Source organism: Rattus rattus, unplaced genomic scaffold, assembly GCF_011064425.1.
Source record: "Rattus rattus isolate New Zealand unplaced genomic scaffold, Rrattus_CSIRO_v1 PGA_scaffold_48, whole genome shotgun sequence".
NCBI lineage: Eukaryota > Metazoa > Chordata > Mammalia > Rodentia > Muridae > Rattus > Rattus rattus.
The window spans coordinates 26452-43561 of NW_022651165.1; the positions used below are offsets into that span (position 1 = coordinate 26452).

The window sequence follows — 17110 nt, forward strand, 5'->3', positions numbered from 1 at the left end:
TTCTTTGGCCGCTTCCTGGTAGAAGATGGGGGAGATGTGAATGTATAGGACATTTTCTTTTCCGTATTTGTGTCGGAAGAAGCAAGCGGCCTCTATGAATGGAAGGTGTTCTATGTCTCCTACGGTTCCACCTATCTCCACCAATAGGAAGTGGGGGTTGTTGTCCTTCGATATTAGGTCAAATATGGCCGCATGGATTTCGTCTATAAGGTGTGGAAAGACTTGTATGGTGTCTCCGGTGAAGGAGGAGTCATTTCTTTTGCCCAGAAGCCTCTGGTAGATGGTTCCTGCAGTTATGCAGGAATATTTCGTAAGTTCATAATTTAGAAACCTTTCGTAGTGACCTAGATCCAGGTCTGTTTCATGTCCGTCGGCTGTGACATATACTTCTCCGTGTTGGGTGGGGGATAGGCTTCCTGAATCTATATTTAGATAAGGGTCTAATTTCAAGACTGAAACCCTAAACCCTAGTTCCTTGAGTATCCTTCCTATATTGGCCAGAGTAAGGCCTTTGCCTAGAGAGGAGAAGACTCCACCGGTGACGAATATCACCCTGGTCTTCCCAAACTCCATATAACTCTAGCTCTTATCTTCCTTTTCCACCATTCTAAAGGCCTCTATTATGTCGCCTGGTTTAATGTTGTTCCAGTTGTTCACCACAATACCACACTCTTGGTTTTCGGAACATTCTTTGATTTCGTAGTCTTCGGTCTTGAAGGACTTGATTGTGGAGGAAACCAAAATTTCATCTCCCCTTATTACCTTTATCTTGTCGGTCTTGGATATTGTTCCGGATATGACCTTGCATCCGGCGATGGTACCCACTTTTGAGTGGTGCCAAAGCTTCACCACCTCTGCCCTTCCTAAACGTTCCTCCATGTATTCGATGATTCTCTTGCTTTCTATGATTTGTACTATGTCTTCCTCTATCTGATAGATGCTCATGTAGTTCTTAATGGTGATACCCATATCTTTGGCTTTCGTGGAGATATCGTTCGGTATCTTTTGATTGAAATTTATGATCATGGATCCAGAAGCCACAGCTAGCTGGAGATCAGAGTCGGTTACGGTTCCTATTCCTTCATAAATAACAGGAATCCCCATATCGTGGGAGACGTTCTTTATGGCGTCCATTGATCCACTTACATCGCACTTAATTAGGAAGTTCAGATCCTCTATTCCTTTGGGTTTCTCCAGAATTGTTATTTCTTTCTTTCTTTCTATTTCCTGTAGTTTTTGTAGCATCTCTTTTGCTTTGGATTCGTTAAGGTCTCGGAAGGAGATGAATCTGTCACCTGCATCGGGTATTCCCTTGAAGCCGGATATTTTGGCTGGGACCGACTGCTCCAGTTCTTTTATGGGTTTACCATTGGTGTCGGTTATGGATTTGACTTTGCATATGGATGATTTCATGATTAGGTGGTCTCCACCCTTTATCTTCCCTCTTCCAAGAAGAACTGTGGCTGTTGCACCCAAACCTCGCTCCATTCTGCTTTCTATTATGGTCCCCACCGCAGGATCCTTGTTGGTTGTCTTTATGTCTGCCATGTCCGAGACCAAAAGAATGGTGTCCAAAAGTTCATCTATCCCATCTCCTCTGAGAGCTGAACCACTTACGGCAATTACGTCCCCACCGAATTCCTCAAGGACTATGTTGTGTTCCATTAGGGAGTTCTTTAGGTTTGGAACATTCTTGGTTCCTTTATCGATCTTGTTGATGAATACTATGATCTTTACTTTGGCCAGGAGAGCATGTTGTATGGCCTCTATGGTTTGACGATTTATTCCGTCATCGGCCGCTATCACTATTACAACTATGTCCGTAACCTTTGCACCTCTGGCCCTTAATTTGGTGAAGGCCTGATGACCTGGAGTATCTATGAAGGTTATGGATCTTCCGTTCTTTGATATCTGGTAGGCACCTATGTGTTGTGTGATTCCTCCGAATTCTCCTTCGGTTACATTACTGCCTCTTATTTTGTCCAGAAGGGTGGTTTTTCCGTGGTCTACGTGACCCATGATGGTGACTACTGGAGTTTTGGAAATGAGATCTTTCTGGTCCACATCAAGTAGGTGGATGTAGTCCTCAAGGATATCCGATTCCTGGTCCTTACTTTCGGTTTGTTCGGTGAATTCTATGTTTCATTCTCGGCATATGATTTGACAATCCTCTTTGGTGAGCGGCGTGTTGAGGGTTGTTGCTTTTCCGTTGATGAAGAAGTACTTTATGATGGCGCCTGGGTCTAGTTTGAGTTGGTGGGCTAGATCGTATAGAGACAGGGGTCTTTCGAATACGAACTTATTTATTGTTTCTTGAGCCATCTGACTTTACGGACTTACTGTCTCCAAAGTAGTCTTTAAGTACATCATCGGATTTTTTAAAGTGCATTCGAAAAATTCTGTCGGATATCTTGTTGCTTCCGAAGAATTTGGCATCGTCTATGGAAATGTAGTCGAGATTTTCGTCTTTGATTTCCTGGATGGTTTTCATGTTTATTCTTCAGTTGGTTAGCATGTGTACCAGTTTTGCGTTGTAGCCTTTTCGACCAACACAGGCTATTAAATTTTCCTGGGTGGCAATTAGGGTTATTGTTTGGGGATCTGACTCCAGACGATATCCTATGATTTTTCCGGTTACGAAGGAGCTGATTATGTTTTTTATTGGGTCTTCAGATCATAGGATGACATCTATCTTCTCGTTCATTAGTTCGTTTGAGATGATTTTTAGACGTTTACCCTTAGGACCGATACAACATCCAACTGGATCTATGTTGGGGTTGTGGGATGTTACTAGAACCTTACTTCGGTTTCCTGCTATTCGGGCTACGCTCTTAATTTCAACTATTCCTTCGGCCACTTCGGTTATGTGTTTAGACATTAAATATTTGACTATCTCTCCGTCTGTTCTAGAGAGGATTATGGGGTTTCTTATGTTAACGTCAGAAACTTCTTTGATGTAGAAGAGGTAGGTTTGACCTAGAGTAAGCTGTTCGCATATTCTGTTGGATCCTACTTCCACCCTAACTAGGTCAAACTTGTTGATGATCCCTTTAGCTATTGATCCATCCGGTGCAGTTACCGAGACCATTATCTTTCTTACGGTACCGTCATCTTTGTTCTCTATGATTTCGTCCACCACACCTTCAACTACCTTTCCTTGGTATTGTTGTCATTTTTGGCAAATGACTCTGTTTACCTCGTTTTCGGTTAACTTCTTGAAGAATATCTGTATGTTGGTGGTTATCTTGGTGTCGAAGGTTGATAGGTCCACTTCTTTGTAAACTAAATCACCCACCTTGGGTTTGGATGTGTTCCTGGAACATGGAGGAAGGGTGTGGACTTCATTTATGGGAATCAGTGTTTCTGAGTCCTCGCATCCTTCGCCTTTGTAGAATTCTTCACTAACAACCAATAATTCCCTTCACAGCTCAATTTGACTTCCTTTAAGATTCACGACCACATCTATCACGTTGTCGGGGTACTCTTTCAGGAAGGCGGTTTTAAGAGCCTGAGCCAAAAGGTGGGAGACGGTGTCTACAGGTAGATTGTTCTTGTGTGCAACTGCCTCCACCAGGTCAAACAGAGTGCTGGAACTTTTTTTCTTGATTTTCATTTTCGATATCTACTCTTTTACAATTTTAAGGTTTGTCTGTTTTTTTATCAGCTCCTCTACCAGTTGATTCTTGTTTTTGTGATAGTAAATGTCAAAGCAGACACAAAATTCATAAATTGAGATTACAACCGAGGATGTTATTCCTATAAGAGCGCAGAAGGACATGGCGCAATAAATGACTATTGTTGCTTGGTCTGCATTTAAGTTTGCACCCATTACTAGAGCCAATAGAGTTATTAGAAAGGATATAGTGGATAGGCTTGTGCCTAGAATGAAGTATTTGGATCTGTTGGGTTTTATGATTTCACGATAGGATTTGTGTTCCCGTAGAGCTGCGCACATGTAGATGGCTAAAAGGGTTCCCACTGTGGGTAGACCTGCAGCCGCAACAGTGTATGGATGTGTGTGGTGGTAGCTTTGGGATTGAGCAGCAATAATTCTGTCCAGAACTAGAAGAAAGAACAGGAGAGCGTTGAAGGCAAGAAGGCATCATATTCGTTTTCTCTTTCACTTTAGAGGAGTAAAGGAAGAAGCTAAGTTAGAGTTGGGTGATGAGGCCGGAACAAGGCTTTTGTGGTTGTCCAAATTTATTTTGTTTGTGGTGCAACTGGCAAGGATTCCATCACTTCTTTAATGTCGGTGTCTGCGTGACGTTTGGTGAATATTTTGGAGTAGTTTTCAGCTTCGAATACATGAAGTGCCATGTTGGAAATTACGGAGGTTATTAGGCTCAGACCCGAAAGTAAACATCCTGGTCACGCTGGTGCAGAACTCTTAATTATGTAGTAGGGTATTACTCCGAAGAACATCATGCAGGTGATAAGCATGAGAATGAGTCCGAGTGCCAGCGTATCAAAGTGGTTTTTCCCAAGTTTATCTTTGGTTAGATTGTTGGGGTATAGATATTTGATCCTACGATTTCTTTTGAAGCAGATGTTAGTGTAGATGGATCCGGTTATCATCAGAAGAATTAGGAAAGCAATGGCTATAGAGTAGCGAATTGTTTGGCCGCTGATATTTTTGAATATTCCCGACATTATTAGGGCACAGATGGGCATGAGTGCATGACAGATCCTCGCACTTCTGCTGTACCATCTGGAGTATTTGAATACCAAATTTTTCATGTCTATTGATTTAGAGATTTAAAGTAATTGTCCAGTATTCCATTAATGATTTTATAGTCCTCCTCACCACAGTAGTTCTTGGCAGTCTTTACCGACTGAGTTATGAGCACAATGGGATCGGTTTTAAGTGCATCGTATTCGGCAAGGGATTCTAGTAGTATTGACGAAGTTATGGGATTCATTCGGGATAGATCTCATCCACTCTTCAGAAGCATTTGTATAGATTCCTTGTAGATCTCTTTCTTTTCCAGGTATTTGTTGAATATTCCGTGCTCAAAGTCTATTCATTCGACCTTTTCGGTGAGCACAACAGAATCTCTGTTATCCAGTCTTTCGGTCATAAGATCCGAATAGATGGCTTCCACCACCGAAACTCTTCTTTTTCATATGGGCTTGTGATTATCGGATTCCATTAATGTTTGATCCCATATGGCCTTTATGTTTTGGTGTCTTAAGTGTTGGATGTGCTGTATGTTGTTGTCGTATTGTCCCAGAACAAGATAGATGTGATTTTTGTCCAGAGAATCGAATTCCGAGGGAGATATGTGCAGGGGTTTTATTCCTATAGATAGATATTTGTTGTACTCAGATTGGGAATTTTGATTTCGAATAAGAAGATATTTCTTGTCTAGGTGATCCAGAGTGGGATTTAGGATTCTTTTGGCCTTTGATGGGGTGGGACGCAAACGCACCTGTATAAGGGCGTGGTTTATCAGGGATAGTAGCCAAGTTTTATAGAGGAGGATTGTTTCTTTGTCGATCATCCAGTAAGGGAACTAGATGAAGGAGATGTGACCCCTTTCGTGGGTTTTTGGTTTGTAGGAGTATTCTTCTGGGATTTCTATTTCGGAGCACTTCTTGTAGGCCATTAGGGTTGGAATCTCTTGAGCCTGTGCTATTGCGTCGCATAGGAAGTTTGCGACAAAGTAAACGGATTTCATGGAGGTGTTGTTTCCGGGTATTGGGAACTCTATTAGGTCTGGGTCTGCATTGGTGTTGGTTAGTGCAACAACGGGTATTCCCATTTTTTTGGCTTCTTTAAGGCAAGTTACGTCCTCTTGGGGGTTGAAGAGGATGATTAGTTCCGGTAGTTTATTTAGATTTTTGATTCCTCCGTAGAATTTCTCCAGTTTGTCCTTTTGTTTCTGTATTTTGATTAGTTCCTTCTTGGTGTATACGGATTGCATTTCCGGATCCTCTAGCAGGGTCTCCAGGTAATTTAGCTTCTTGATGTTTAGGCTTATGGTTTTGAAATTGGTCAATAGACCTCCAAGCCATCTTTGGGTCAGGTGGAAGGTTTTTACTCTTTTGGCTGCGTCGGCTATTATGGGAGCAGTGTTTTTGTTTTTAACTCCAACTAGAAGAATATCGGCATTGGCTCCAGCAAGGTCAAGTATGTACTGATATGCTCTACCTAAAAGAATTCTGGAGATCTCGGTGTCGAACAGGTATTTTCCGTTGGCTTTGGCACTTATGTAGGGTCTCATTTTGGGGTTCCAGAACTTGGAATAGAGCCCCACATTGAATTCAACCGTTTCTAGGGTTTCAATTTCAACTAGTTGATTTTCTTCCTGTTGTTCTGGAGCCATCTATAGAACTTCAAGTATTTTTACTCGATATGGATACTCCACATTTTGTATTTCCACTTCATCTCCTACTTTTTTATCAAGTATTGCCCTCGCAAGCGGGCATTCGTTAGAAATTTTCCCCAATTGAGGATTGTTGTCAACAGAACCTAGGATTTCGTAGATCATTTCGGTATTGTCCTCTATCTCCAGTATCTTGATCTTGGAACCTATTTTTACGACATCATTCTTACCTTTTCCTCCCTTTTCTCCTGAAATTATTACGTGATTGTGGATTATTGATTTGATCTCAGCTATTCTTCCCTCTATTACTTTTTGCTGTTCAAGAGCAGATTCGTAGTCTGCATTTTCGGAAAGGTCACCGTTGGCCCTTGCATCTTTGATCTCTTGGATGATTTTTAGTCTTTCTACGTTGACAAGATTATCCAGTTCTTTTTTAAGTCCGTCAAGGGTCTCCTGGGTTATGTTGTGCTTGTTCTCCATGGTTAACCGATTATCTTATGAAATTTTACACAAAGAGGGTTAAAATCCTTAGTTGATTGGATTTTGCTACTTAGGAATTCAATCGATTTACCCAAGCAATACGGGAGTGTTTATTGGGTTTGACGGTGCGCAATAAGGACACCGACTGCAGCAGGGTAAGCCCTTTATAGCTGTTGAAGTAAACGCAAAAAAACGCAACTTCAAGCGTTCTACTCGCGAAGCCATTAATGTGCTTCTAAGTAGACCTCTTGAGCAACTACAACTTAACTTCTAGTTGTTAGGGGCTCCCAAGAGGAGTTTCATGTTGAAAGTGGTTATAAAAATTTTGTCGCAAGGGGTAATTGTCTTCCCATGAGAGGAGGACTAAGCTGTAGACGTCGATGTTGCTGGCGAATCGGATGGGGGTTCGATTCCCCTCACTTCCACCATTTTTCGGGTAAAACTATGTGGGAATGTTTTTATGGAGAAGAAGTATCGGATTGCCGTAATATGTCCCAACCAAGTCGAGGATATGGAGCTTATTGTTCCTGTGGACATATGGAGACGTGCCAATTTCACTGTAGATGTTGTAGGTTACAACACAAGGCCTAGTTTCAACCTAAATTATTCCAATCTGGTTGTTAAGTCTGAGTTTCTGATAAAGGGCACCAATCTGATCCAATACGATTTAATTTATCTTCCGGGCGGTCCCGGATGAAAAACTTATCTTACTCCTTCAGCGGTGGAGAAGGACGAATATGATTCTAGGCTTCACTCTTTTCTTAGAAAATTCTTTGACGACGAACAGAAGTGGATAGCGGCTCTTTGTGGAGCGCCTGTTGCACTTCTATCTATACTTGAGGAGGAAAGGACAAAGGATCTTAAGTTTACTAGTTATAACAATCGCGAAAGCTTTGAGCCGTGGGAAGCCAATCGATTAAATCGCAAGGTGGTAGTTGATAAGAAGGTTATTACTGGACAGAATGCGGGGTGTTCAATGGATTTGGCTCTGGCAGTTGTGGAGGCGCTTGCAGGACCAGAGTTGGCTAATTCAATAGCACAAAAGCTATTTGTTGACTACCCGGGCTTAAATAACTTTAAAGATCTAGACTAGGGCCAGTAGTACTCGGTCTTTGTCTTGGGTCTTAACAAGTCGGGTGCATCCTCCTTTTCTGCTTCTGTATCTTTGTGCTATGTCCACATAGATTTTTTTAAGAAGTTCATCTTTCTCATATTTCTTGGTTCTTATTATTGCAGAAGCGATTCTTCTCTTGTCTGCAAGAGTTCCCTTCTTGGAAAGAGTGATTAACTTCTCCACCAGCTTTTGTGTTTCTTTTCCGTTTGCCTTGCAGGTGATTATGTATCCATAGGAGAATACGTCAGAGGCTTGTTGTCTAGCTGTCATTTTGCGGATGGTGGAATTCACCCCGCGTTTTTGGATGTAGGACATTGGAACCCTAGTCTCCTTTAAGTTTTAATCCTTTCAGTCTCAGTTGGTTTATTATTTCGTTAAGGCTTTTTTGTCCTAGATTTTTTAGTTTCTTAAGATCGTCCTGGGTTAGATTGATCAATTCAGGAATTGTGTTGATACCGTTGTTCTGTAGAGATTTCAAGGATCTGGTTGTTAGTTCCAGGTTTTCAATCGGATCTGCCATGGATTGTTTTTTGGCTGCATCCTCCATTTCAATAAGTAGATTTCGTCTGTCTATTTCCGGGTTGAATGCAGCGATTGGTTCAAGAAGAGACACTACAGTTTTGGCAGCAAGGGATAGAGCATCTATTGCGGTTATTGATCCGTTTGTTGCAATTGTCAACTTCAACTTGTCGGTGGTGCTTTCTTTGGTTGCTTTCTCCTCCATAACTTCTCAGGAGGCTTTAGTTACTGGAGAGAATGAAGAGTCTATTGCGATAATCTTAAGGGTATTAAGTCTCTCCTTGTTTTCGGCAAAGCTTCTGAATCCTATGTCAACGTTCACGAACAACTCCATATTGAATTCAACGTCGTCGGTCAGTTCGCAGATCTTCATGTCTCCGTTGATGATTGTTGCGCCAGGAGGGCATTCTATATCTTTAGCATAAACCACACCTTTCTTGTTGGCGTTTACCTTCAGAGTTGGCCAGTTGCTTATGGTTTTGTCTTGCAGTTGGTCTAGACCAAAAGCTTTTTCGTCTATTGAAATAACTAATTTCTTTACGTTCAGTATGATTCTGGAGACATCCTCCATCACTCCTTCTATGGCGGTGAATTCGTGGGAAAGAGAGTTGATTTTGATGGCGAATACGGCAGCTCCAGGGATGAATCCCAGAAGAACTCTTCTTAGAGCGTTACCTAGCGTTGCTCCAAACCCACTGCTGAGTGGGGATATTACAACGGTTGCCGTATATCTATTGGAGCTTAGTATTTTTGCGTCTATCGTAAATTTAGGAAATTGGTGCATAAGTATAGGTCCTTAAGATTATATAGGATTAACGAGGCTTTTTAGGCGGTCGACATCCATTATGTGGTATCGGAGTCCTATCGTGGATTTCGGAAATGTTGAAATCAAACGATGAAAGAGTTCTTATTGCTATCTCCTTCCCTTTCCCTATACCTTTAACTTTTATGGAAAGATTCTGCAAACCTATGTTTTTCGCATTCTTTGCAATCTTGGAGGCTACTAAATTGGCAACGTATGGAGTTCCTTTCTTGGTTCCCTTATAGTTTAGAGTACCTGCAGACTCCTGAAGCACACAATTACCTTCCTCATCAGTAATGGTGATTAGGGTATTGTTGAGAGTTGCTGTTATGTGAGCAATTCCCGATGTAAGAAAGACTTTCTTTTTCTTTTTTGACTTGGACATTATTTACCCTCTATTTTCTTGTTTGCAACTGTTTTTCTAGGACCCTTTCTAGTTCTTGCATTAGTCCTGGTCCTTTGTCCCCTAACCGGAAGACCTCTCTTGTGTCTGATGCCCACATAGCTATTGATTTCTATTTGATTCTTTATGTTGTCGGTTATTCTCTTTCTAAGGTCACCCTCAAATAGGAATTCATGATATATGCCCGGTTCCTGATTGTCTTGTAGATAGAGAATGGTTTGTGATATTAGGGCCAGATCATTCTTGGATAGATCTCTCACCCTAACACTAAGATGCTTGTCTAACTCTTTCTTTTCCTCTTCAGTCATCTTATTAAGTGGCTTAATTACTTTCATGAAACTTTTCTGGATGATTTTTCTAGAGAGCGAGAAACCCACCCCATAGATGTGGGTAAGCGCCACATATATTGATTTATTTGCGGGGATATCTACACCTAGTAAACGAGGCATTATTTCTGTCTTTGTTTGTGTTTGGCAACCTTACAGATTACCGCCACCTTGTTTCGACGTTTCACGATTTTACAGTACTTGCAAATCCTCTTAACCGAAGCCCTTACTTTCATTTCTATCCGTTATTTGAAACCTCTGTGGGAGGTTTATTGTCCAGTCTCCTTCTGGATATTCTACCCTTTGTGAGGTCGTAGGGACTAATCTCCACCTCCACGGTATCACCAAGAATTATCTTTATGTTGAACCTTTTCATTTTCCCCGAAGCATGGCAATCCATGATTGTTCCATTCTCCAATTCAACAACAATGGATCCACCACCTTTTATTTTCTTCACTTTACCGAGCATCACTATTTTGCTGCCTTTACCCCCTACGTCCATTATCTAAGAAATTCTTCAATTTCCTCTTCGCTGGCAGTAAGCACCTCTATTCCATCCTTCTTTATCAGAACCATGTGCTCCCAGTGGCAAGTCATTGCTCCATCGTCTTTTGCAACAACATCCAGTTGATTTTTTCCTACCTTGTGTTCTCCCGTTGTTTGCTTAAGAAGCATGGGCTCTATACATATTGCTGTTCCAACCGCAACCTCAGATCCCCCACCCTTTTTTATTCCTTTGTTGGGAATATGTGGTTGCATATGTAGACCCCTTCCTATGGTGTGACCTACATATCTGTCTATGAGGGAATAGTGCTTGTCGTTTCAGCTTTTCACTAGTGCTTCTATGGAAGAAGCTATGTCGCCCGAATAGAGCACTTCACCGCTTTCCTTTACCTTTTTAGCTGCTTTAATTCCAGCCCAAAGAAGTTTGTGGCACTTGTCTATGAAGTCTTGATATTCAGGATTGGATTTTGGGTCAACAATCATTGTGGCCGCCGAATCTATGTAGATTCCCTTATGTTTGAATCCGATATCCAGGGTTATCTTATCTCCGCTCTTAAGGGGAGTATCATTCCCCAATCCGTGTATTATGCAATCGTTGACAGAAACACATATGTATCCTGGAAAATCATGGTATCCGTAGAAAGCTGGTTCCACCCCATGCTCCTTAAAGAGCTCTAATGCCCTTTTGTCCAGCTGTGCACCTGTCACTCCTGGACTAACTTCCGAGAAGAGTTGAGTTTTTATCTTTTGTCATATTTTTCCACCTTCTCGTATTATTTTTATTTCATGTTCCTCTAGAACGTTATTGGTTACGGTTGTGTCCATTCATCCATTAATATAAATCTATAAAATTTTATAGAAGTGATCGCATATGGCAGGCGAGTGGTCCGTTTTTAGATTCAGTGAAGGTCTGGGTCTGGTCTCCATGATTGGGACCGCAGGAGGTCTCTGTGCCTTTGGATATGGCGTGTATATGTTTGCTTACAGACACTATGAGAAATACAAGAGAGAAAAAGTTAGTGATCGAAGTGCTGCTGTATCAACTATGTTTATGCTGGATATGAGTGATATTCCCTCTCCGACTCCTATTTCACAAATTTAGGTCAGGTATTTAATTATCTGCTTGGCCAACACATCCATGCTTAGGGTGGCGTCGATCTCTATCAAGTTGTTCATCTTTTTGTAGTGGTCTATTAGGGGTTGAGTGTGTTCCCGATACACGGCCAATCGTTTTTCAGCTACATCTTTCTGATCATCTGCTCTTCTATATAGTTCGGATCCGTCGAAGTCACATATTCCCGGCACCTTAGGAATAAAGTGCACAGCATTGAAGGAGTGTCCTTGTGCTTTGCACAGGAGCCTGTTGCTCAATCTATCCAGAAGAATTTCGTTTGTTAGATTACCCAACAGAAATACCTTGTCTAGCTTGAAGTGCTTCTCTAGGAATGATGCTTGAATTTGAGTTCTTGGATACCCATCCAGAAGAACTATGTCTTCGTCACCGTATTTGGCCAGAGCTTCTATTACTAGTTGATTAACGTAGTCGTCACCGAATAAGGTGCCCTGTTTTAAAGTCTCGCTGTCCTTTTGGATGTTCCTAAAGAGAGCCCCAGTCGACAGATGTTTGAAATTATGATCATTTACTAAACGTTGGGATAGAGAACCCTTGCCGGCCCCCGGAGGACCCAACAGTATGATGATTTTCACGGACCTAAAAGTTTAATGATTTTATCACAGGCAGAAGACCTCATCGGTGGATTTGTCTCGGTCCCCCAATTCTATATTCTTCTGGATCTGTTGGTCCAGAAGCACGGCCTTGCTCTTGTATTTGGAAGCTATGGTGTTGGATTTTATGGACTCAAGAATCTGTATGGCTCCCGAAACTAGAATGATTATTCCTGTTCCACCAAGGGACATGCTGTCTGGAAGCCCCGCCACCTTATTTAGTATGTTGGGGAATACCGCCACTAAAGCCAGAAATGGAGCCCCAAAGCAGTTTATTCTGTTTATTACGGATTTTATGTAGTTGTAGGTACTTTGTCCCGACCTTACTCCAGGTATAAACCTACCCATTTGTGAGAAGCCTCTCGTGAGCTCATCAACGTTTATCTGTAGATGGCTGTACAGGTAGGAGAAGGATATTATGAGTAGGGAGTATATGACAAGCCCAGAGGTGCTGGTTAGAGACAGATAGTCCTTAATGAATCTCTTGCCTCCATACCCATTCCGGCCATCTCCGAAATAGCAGAAGGGAATACCATTATGGATCCCGCAAACACCACCGGCATAATACCTGCAGGCATGAGCTTTATTGGAAGATAAGAAATCTTTCTTCTGTCTGTAATTAGACCCTGACCCGTTTGTTGCAGTGGAATCTTTCTTACGGATCCATTGATAAATACTATGAGCAGCAGTATCAGAAAGTAGAAGAATAGGTAGATGATGAACTTGAAGATGGCTATGAACTGTCTATGCTCTTCTATTACGTTTTTGCTGGACTCTAGATATTTGTAGGTGCTTATGAAGTTTTCTGGAAGGGTTGCCACTATACCCGACATGATTAGGATGGTTATTCCGTTTCCTAGACCTCTTTTGGAGATGATGTCCGACAGGAATAGGGCTATGTAGGTTCCCGCAATCATCATTAGTACCAAAATAACCCTTTCGCCGGTTGGAAGGGCTCCGAAGGAGGAAACCTCCGTCCCGCTGAAGGTGATGAATTTGGCGATTCCACTGGCACTAACCAGCGTTAGGGTACCTATGGATGTGGCAATTGCAAAGGGAAGAGTAAGTAGTCTGGTGTAGAACTCCATTTTGATTCTTCCCCTCTCTCCTGATTTTCTCAACTCTCCCAGGTGTTTGATGACGTCATTTGAGAGTATTTGAATGATGATCTGTGCAGTAATGTAGGGTGAGATTCCTGCGGTGAATATGCTCACCTTTCTCATTCCACCTCCACCCAGCAGGTTTAGCAGTTGTGTTATTCCTGTATCTGCCGGTCTCTCTAGCTTTATTCCAGGTGCAGGAACACATATTCCCAACTGGAATATGAGAAGAATGAAGATGGTGGACAAAGCCGCCACCCACGTGTCCCTGTTACCCTTAAACAGCAATTCTATTTACCTTGTTGCCCTGCTCCTTTAGGACCTCTTCTGCCCTTTTGGAATACATGTGTACCTCTATGGTTATTCCCTTAAGGTCTGTTTTATTCCCTATTAGCTTTATGTATCTGTCCTTCTTGCCTCTTCACCCCTCTGCAAGAAGCACTTCTCTATTTATTACTTTTATATTTTTTTTGCCTAGACTTTCCAGGGTTTTTATGTTGATGGACTTGACTGGAGTTCTGAATTCATAGTTATTGAATCCATACTTTCCAACTTTCCTGTATAGGGGAAGCTGCCCACCCTCAAATCCCAATCTAACGTTACCGGACTTTCGTGCATTCTGTCCTTTGGTCCCTCTGGTACAGGTTTTTCCCAATCCGGAGGAAAACCCTCTCCCAAGTCTTTTTGTTTTGTGGTTTCTGGCCCCCCTATAGGGCGATATCTTCAGCATTTCTATTCCTCATTAAGGTGAAACAACTCCTCGAAGGTCTTGTCTCTAAGCTTTGATATCTGGGCCGGACTTCTTTGGGCTTCTAGAGCTTTAAGAGTTGCCCTGATCATGTTCATGCTGGTGTTGGATCCCAAATTCTTGGAGTAGACGTCCGAGAACCCGGCAAGCTCCAGCACCGTTTTCACTGCTCCACCCGCAATGATTCCGGTACCGGCTTTGGCTGGTTTAATCAAAACCTTTGATGCTCCATGTTTTCCCATATATTCATGGAATACGGTCTTTCTTTCGTTCATGGAAACCTTCATGAGGTTCTTCATGGCACTCTTGGACGCCTTCCTAATGGCATCCTGGAACTCTTTAGACTTCCCTATTCCGAATCCAACCTTATTCTTTTTGTTTCACACTACCATAAGAACTCATACCCTGCTCTGTCTCCCACCTTTAGTTGTCTTGGATATCCTCTTTACCTTGATTACCTTCTCTTCAAATTCACTTCTGAAGGCCCTCTTTGGACCAACTTTCTTATCCTTTTTCTGGGTGTCTGACTGAGCGCCCCTAGTTACTGTAATCATCTCTAAAGTCTAAATCCTTCCTCTCTTAATATATTTGCTATTGTTGCTATTCTACCTCCATAGCTGTGTCCTCCTCTGTCTATCACCAACTTTTCCACTTTTAACTTCTTTAGTTTAGCACTTAGATCCTTTGCCAGCTTCTTGCAGTTTTCGTTGTTGCCATTTTTTAGTTTAAGCGCAATACTGCTTGAGGAAGCTATGGTGTGTTGTTTTCTGTCCTCTATGGCCTGTATGTAAACGTGTCCATTGGTTTTGGTGATTCTCACCCTAATCCTGTCATTTCCTTCTCTAACCCTTTTTAGTATTCTTTTGTGCCGGTTATTTCTAATCTCTCTACGGCTAATGGAAATGTTTTTCATTGTCTATTTCTTGCTTCCCTCAGAAGTTTTACCCACTTTCCTCAGGATAATTTCATCCTTATACTTAACCCCTTTTCCCTTGTAGGGTTCTGGAGGTCTGAATTCTCTGATTTGGGCCGCTACAGCCCCAAGAGCCTCTTTGTTGTAGGAGCTAAGCTCTATCTCCAGCGAAGACACCACTTTTATCTCCACATCCGGCCTTATGTCCATGTATATGGGATGGGAATACCCAAGGGCCAATTTAAGTCTTTTTCCCTCCATGGAGGCCTTATATCCCACACCCACTATCTCCAGACTTTTGGTGAAAGGTGTAACTAATCCTTTCATGGCATTGTTCACCAGGGCATTAACGGTTCCGAACTGGGCTCTGGATTGTTTGGAGTTATTTACCCTTGATGTTGTGAATATTCCATCCTTGAATTCTGGTTTAACCAGGTGTCTGTTGTATTTAATCATTAGTTTTTGGGATTTTCCATTGCTTATGGCAACATGATCTTCCATTATCTCCAGTCCTAGACCTTCAGGAAGCCGAAGGGCCCTGTTTCCTATCCTAGACATGATCAGATGTAGTGTAGAACTTCTCCCCCTATGTTTAGCTTCTTGGAAGTTTTCTCGCATATTATCCCCTGGTTGGTTGATAGTATGGCCGTACCCATTCCATTCATGATGGTCATCAGATCTTTAGCTTTACAGTAGATTCTGTGTCCGGGTTTAGAAACTCTCTTTATACCCCTGATGGCCGAATCTCCATTGTATTTCAGAAACACAGTTACATAGGCTATGTTGTTGGGGGTTTTCTTTTGGATGTAGTCAATTATGTAACCCTCTTTTCTCATGATCTCCAGTATTGCAATGATCATTTTTGATGAATAGAAAGACACTTCTTTGTGCTTTCTCCTGATGGCATTGTTGATCATGCAGAGTGTGTTTGCGATCGGATCTGTTATCATGATGCCTTTCTAATACCCGGAAGATATCCCTTTGTTGCACATTCTCTGAAGCATAGTCTGCACAGGCAGAAATCTCTGAACACAGCTCTAGGTCTTCCGCATCTTTGACACCGGTTGTAGGCCCTCACCTTGAACTTCGGATGCCTTTTGCTCTTTTCTATTAATGCCTTTTTAGCCATTGCTATTGTCTTTTTCCAAGTGGTAATCCTAAAGCCAACAATAGTTCATATGCTTTATCATCATCATTGGTTGAGGTGACGAATGTAATGTCCATACCCCTTGTCTTCTTTATGTCATCATAGACGATTTCAGTGAATATTATTTGTTCCTTTATTCCCATTGTAAGATTACCCCTTCCGTCGAATGAAGTGCTCTTTATTCCTTTGAAGTCCCTAACCCTAGGAAGGGCCACATGTATTAGTTTACCCAGAAAATTCCACATGTTTTTATTTCTTAGAGTAACCTTAACTCCAATAGATTGTCCTTCCCTAAGCTTGAATTCGGCCACTGACTTTTTGGCTTTTGTAACGTAGGGCTTCTGGTTAGTTATTAGCTCAAGTTCATTTATTGACGACTCAAGATATCTCTTGTCCTGTGCTGCATCCCCACATCCTATATTCACCACAATCTTCTCCAGTCTAGGCACTTGCATGACTGAACTGAAGTTGTACTTTTCCTTAAGTTGGGGTACAACTTCATTCTTGAATTTATCCCTAAGTTCACTCATTCTTATCTTTATCTAACCACCGGTATAACTTCCCCGGTTTTTCTGTTAACCCTAACTTTCTTTCCATTCTCAATCTTAAATCCCACTTTCACCTTCTTCTCTTCTTTACCCACCACCAGAGCCACATTGGAAATGTGTATTGGGGCCTCCTTTTCACTGTATCCATTTCCCTCTCCTTTTACGGCCTTCTTAACTTTATTTACCCCTTCAACTATCACCCTATTCTCTTTTTCCAGAACCTTCAGCACAACACCCACAGAACCTTTATACCTACCGCTTATAACCTTCACTTTGTCTTTTTTAACTATTCTTTTCATTACAGTACTACCGGAGCCAACGAAAGTATCTTGTTGTACCCTCCTCTCCTAAGTTCTCTAGTCACCGGCCCGAATATCCTTGTTCCTATTGGATTTTTGTCCTCCTTAATGAGCACACATGCATTGTCGTCGAAGGATATCATCACTCCATTTCTT

The 17110-nt window shown here is 41.9% G+C and overlaps 5 protein-coding genes across 5 annotated transcripts; all 5 read right to left on the bottom strand.

The window, feature by feature from the left end:
* Positions 1–579: 579 nt before the first annotated feature.
* Positions 580–3613, bottom strand: LOC116889675 (translation initiation factor IF-2-like). The gene is made up of 4 exons (XM_032890565.1): positions 3426–3613; positions 3197–3314; positions 2341–2476; positions 580–2135 (listed from the first exon to the last, which is right to left on the bottom strand). The coding sequence occupies exons 1-4, from the start codon at positions 3611–3613 to the stop codon at positions 580–582; spliced, it is 1998 nt and encodes a 665-aa protein (XP_032746456.1).
* A 1900-nt stretch (positions 3614–5513) lies between these two features.
* On the bottom strand, positions 5514–6326 carry LOC116889676 (30S ribosomal protein S2-like). Its single transcript, XM_032890566.1, has one exon. It carries the CDS (start codon positions 6324–6326, stop codon positions 5514–5516), a length of 813 nt encoding a protein of 270 aa, XP_032746457.1.
* On the bottom strand, positions 6327–6806 carry LOC116889677 (transcription elongation factor GreA-like). Its single transcript, XM_032890567.1, has one exon. It carries the CDS (start codon positions 6804–6806, stop codon positions 6327–6329), a length of 480 nt encoding a protein of 159 aa, XP_032746458.1.
* Positions 6807–7890: 1084 nt separating this feature from the next.
* LOC116889678 (50S ribosomal protein L17-like) lies at positions 7891–8235 on the bottom strand. The gene has a single exon (XM_032890568.1). It carries the CDS (start codon positions 8233–8235, stop codon positions 7891–7893), a length of 345 nt encoding a protein of 114 aa, XP_032746459.1.
* Positions 8236–15520: 7285 nt separating this feature from the next.
* LOC116889679 (30S ribosomal protein S8-like) lies at positions 15521–15910 on the bottom strand. The gene has a single exon (XM_032890569.1). It carries the CDS (start codon positions 15908–15910, stop codon positions 15521–15523), a length of 390 nt encoding a protein of 129 aa, XP_032746460.1.
* Positions 15911–17110: the final 1200 nt, after the last annotated feature.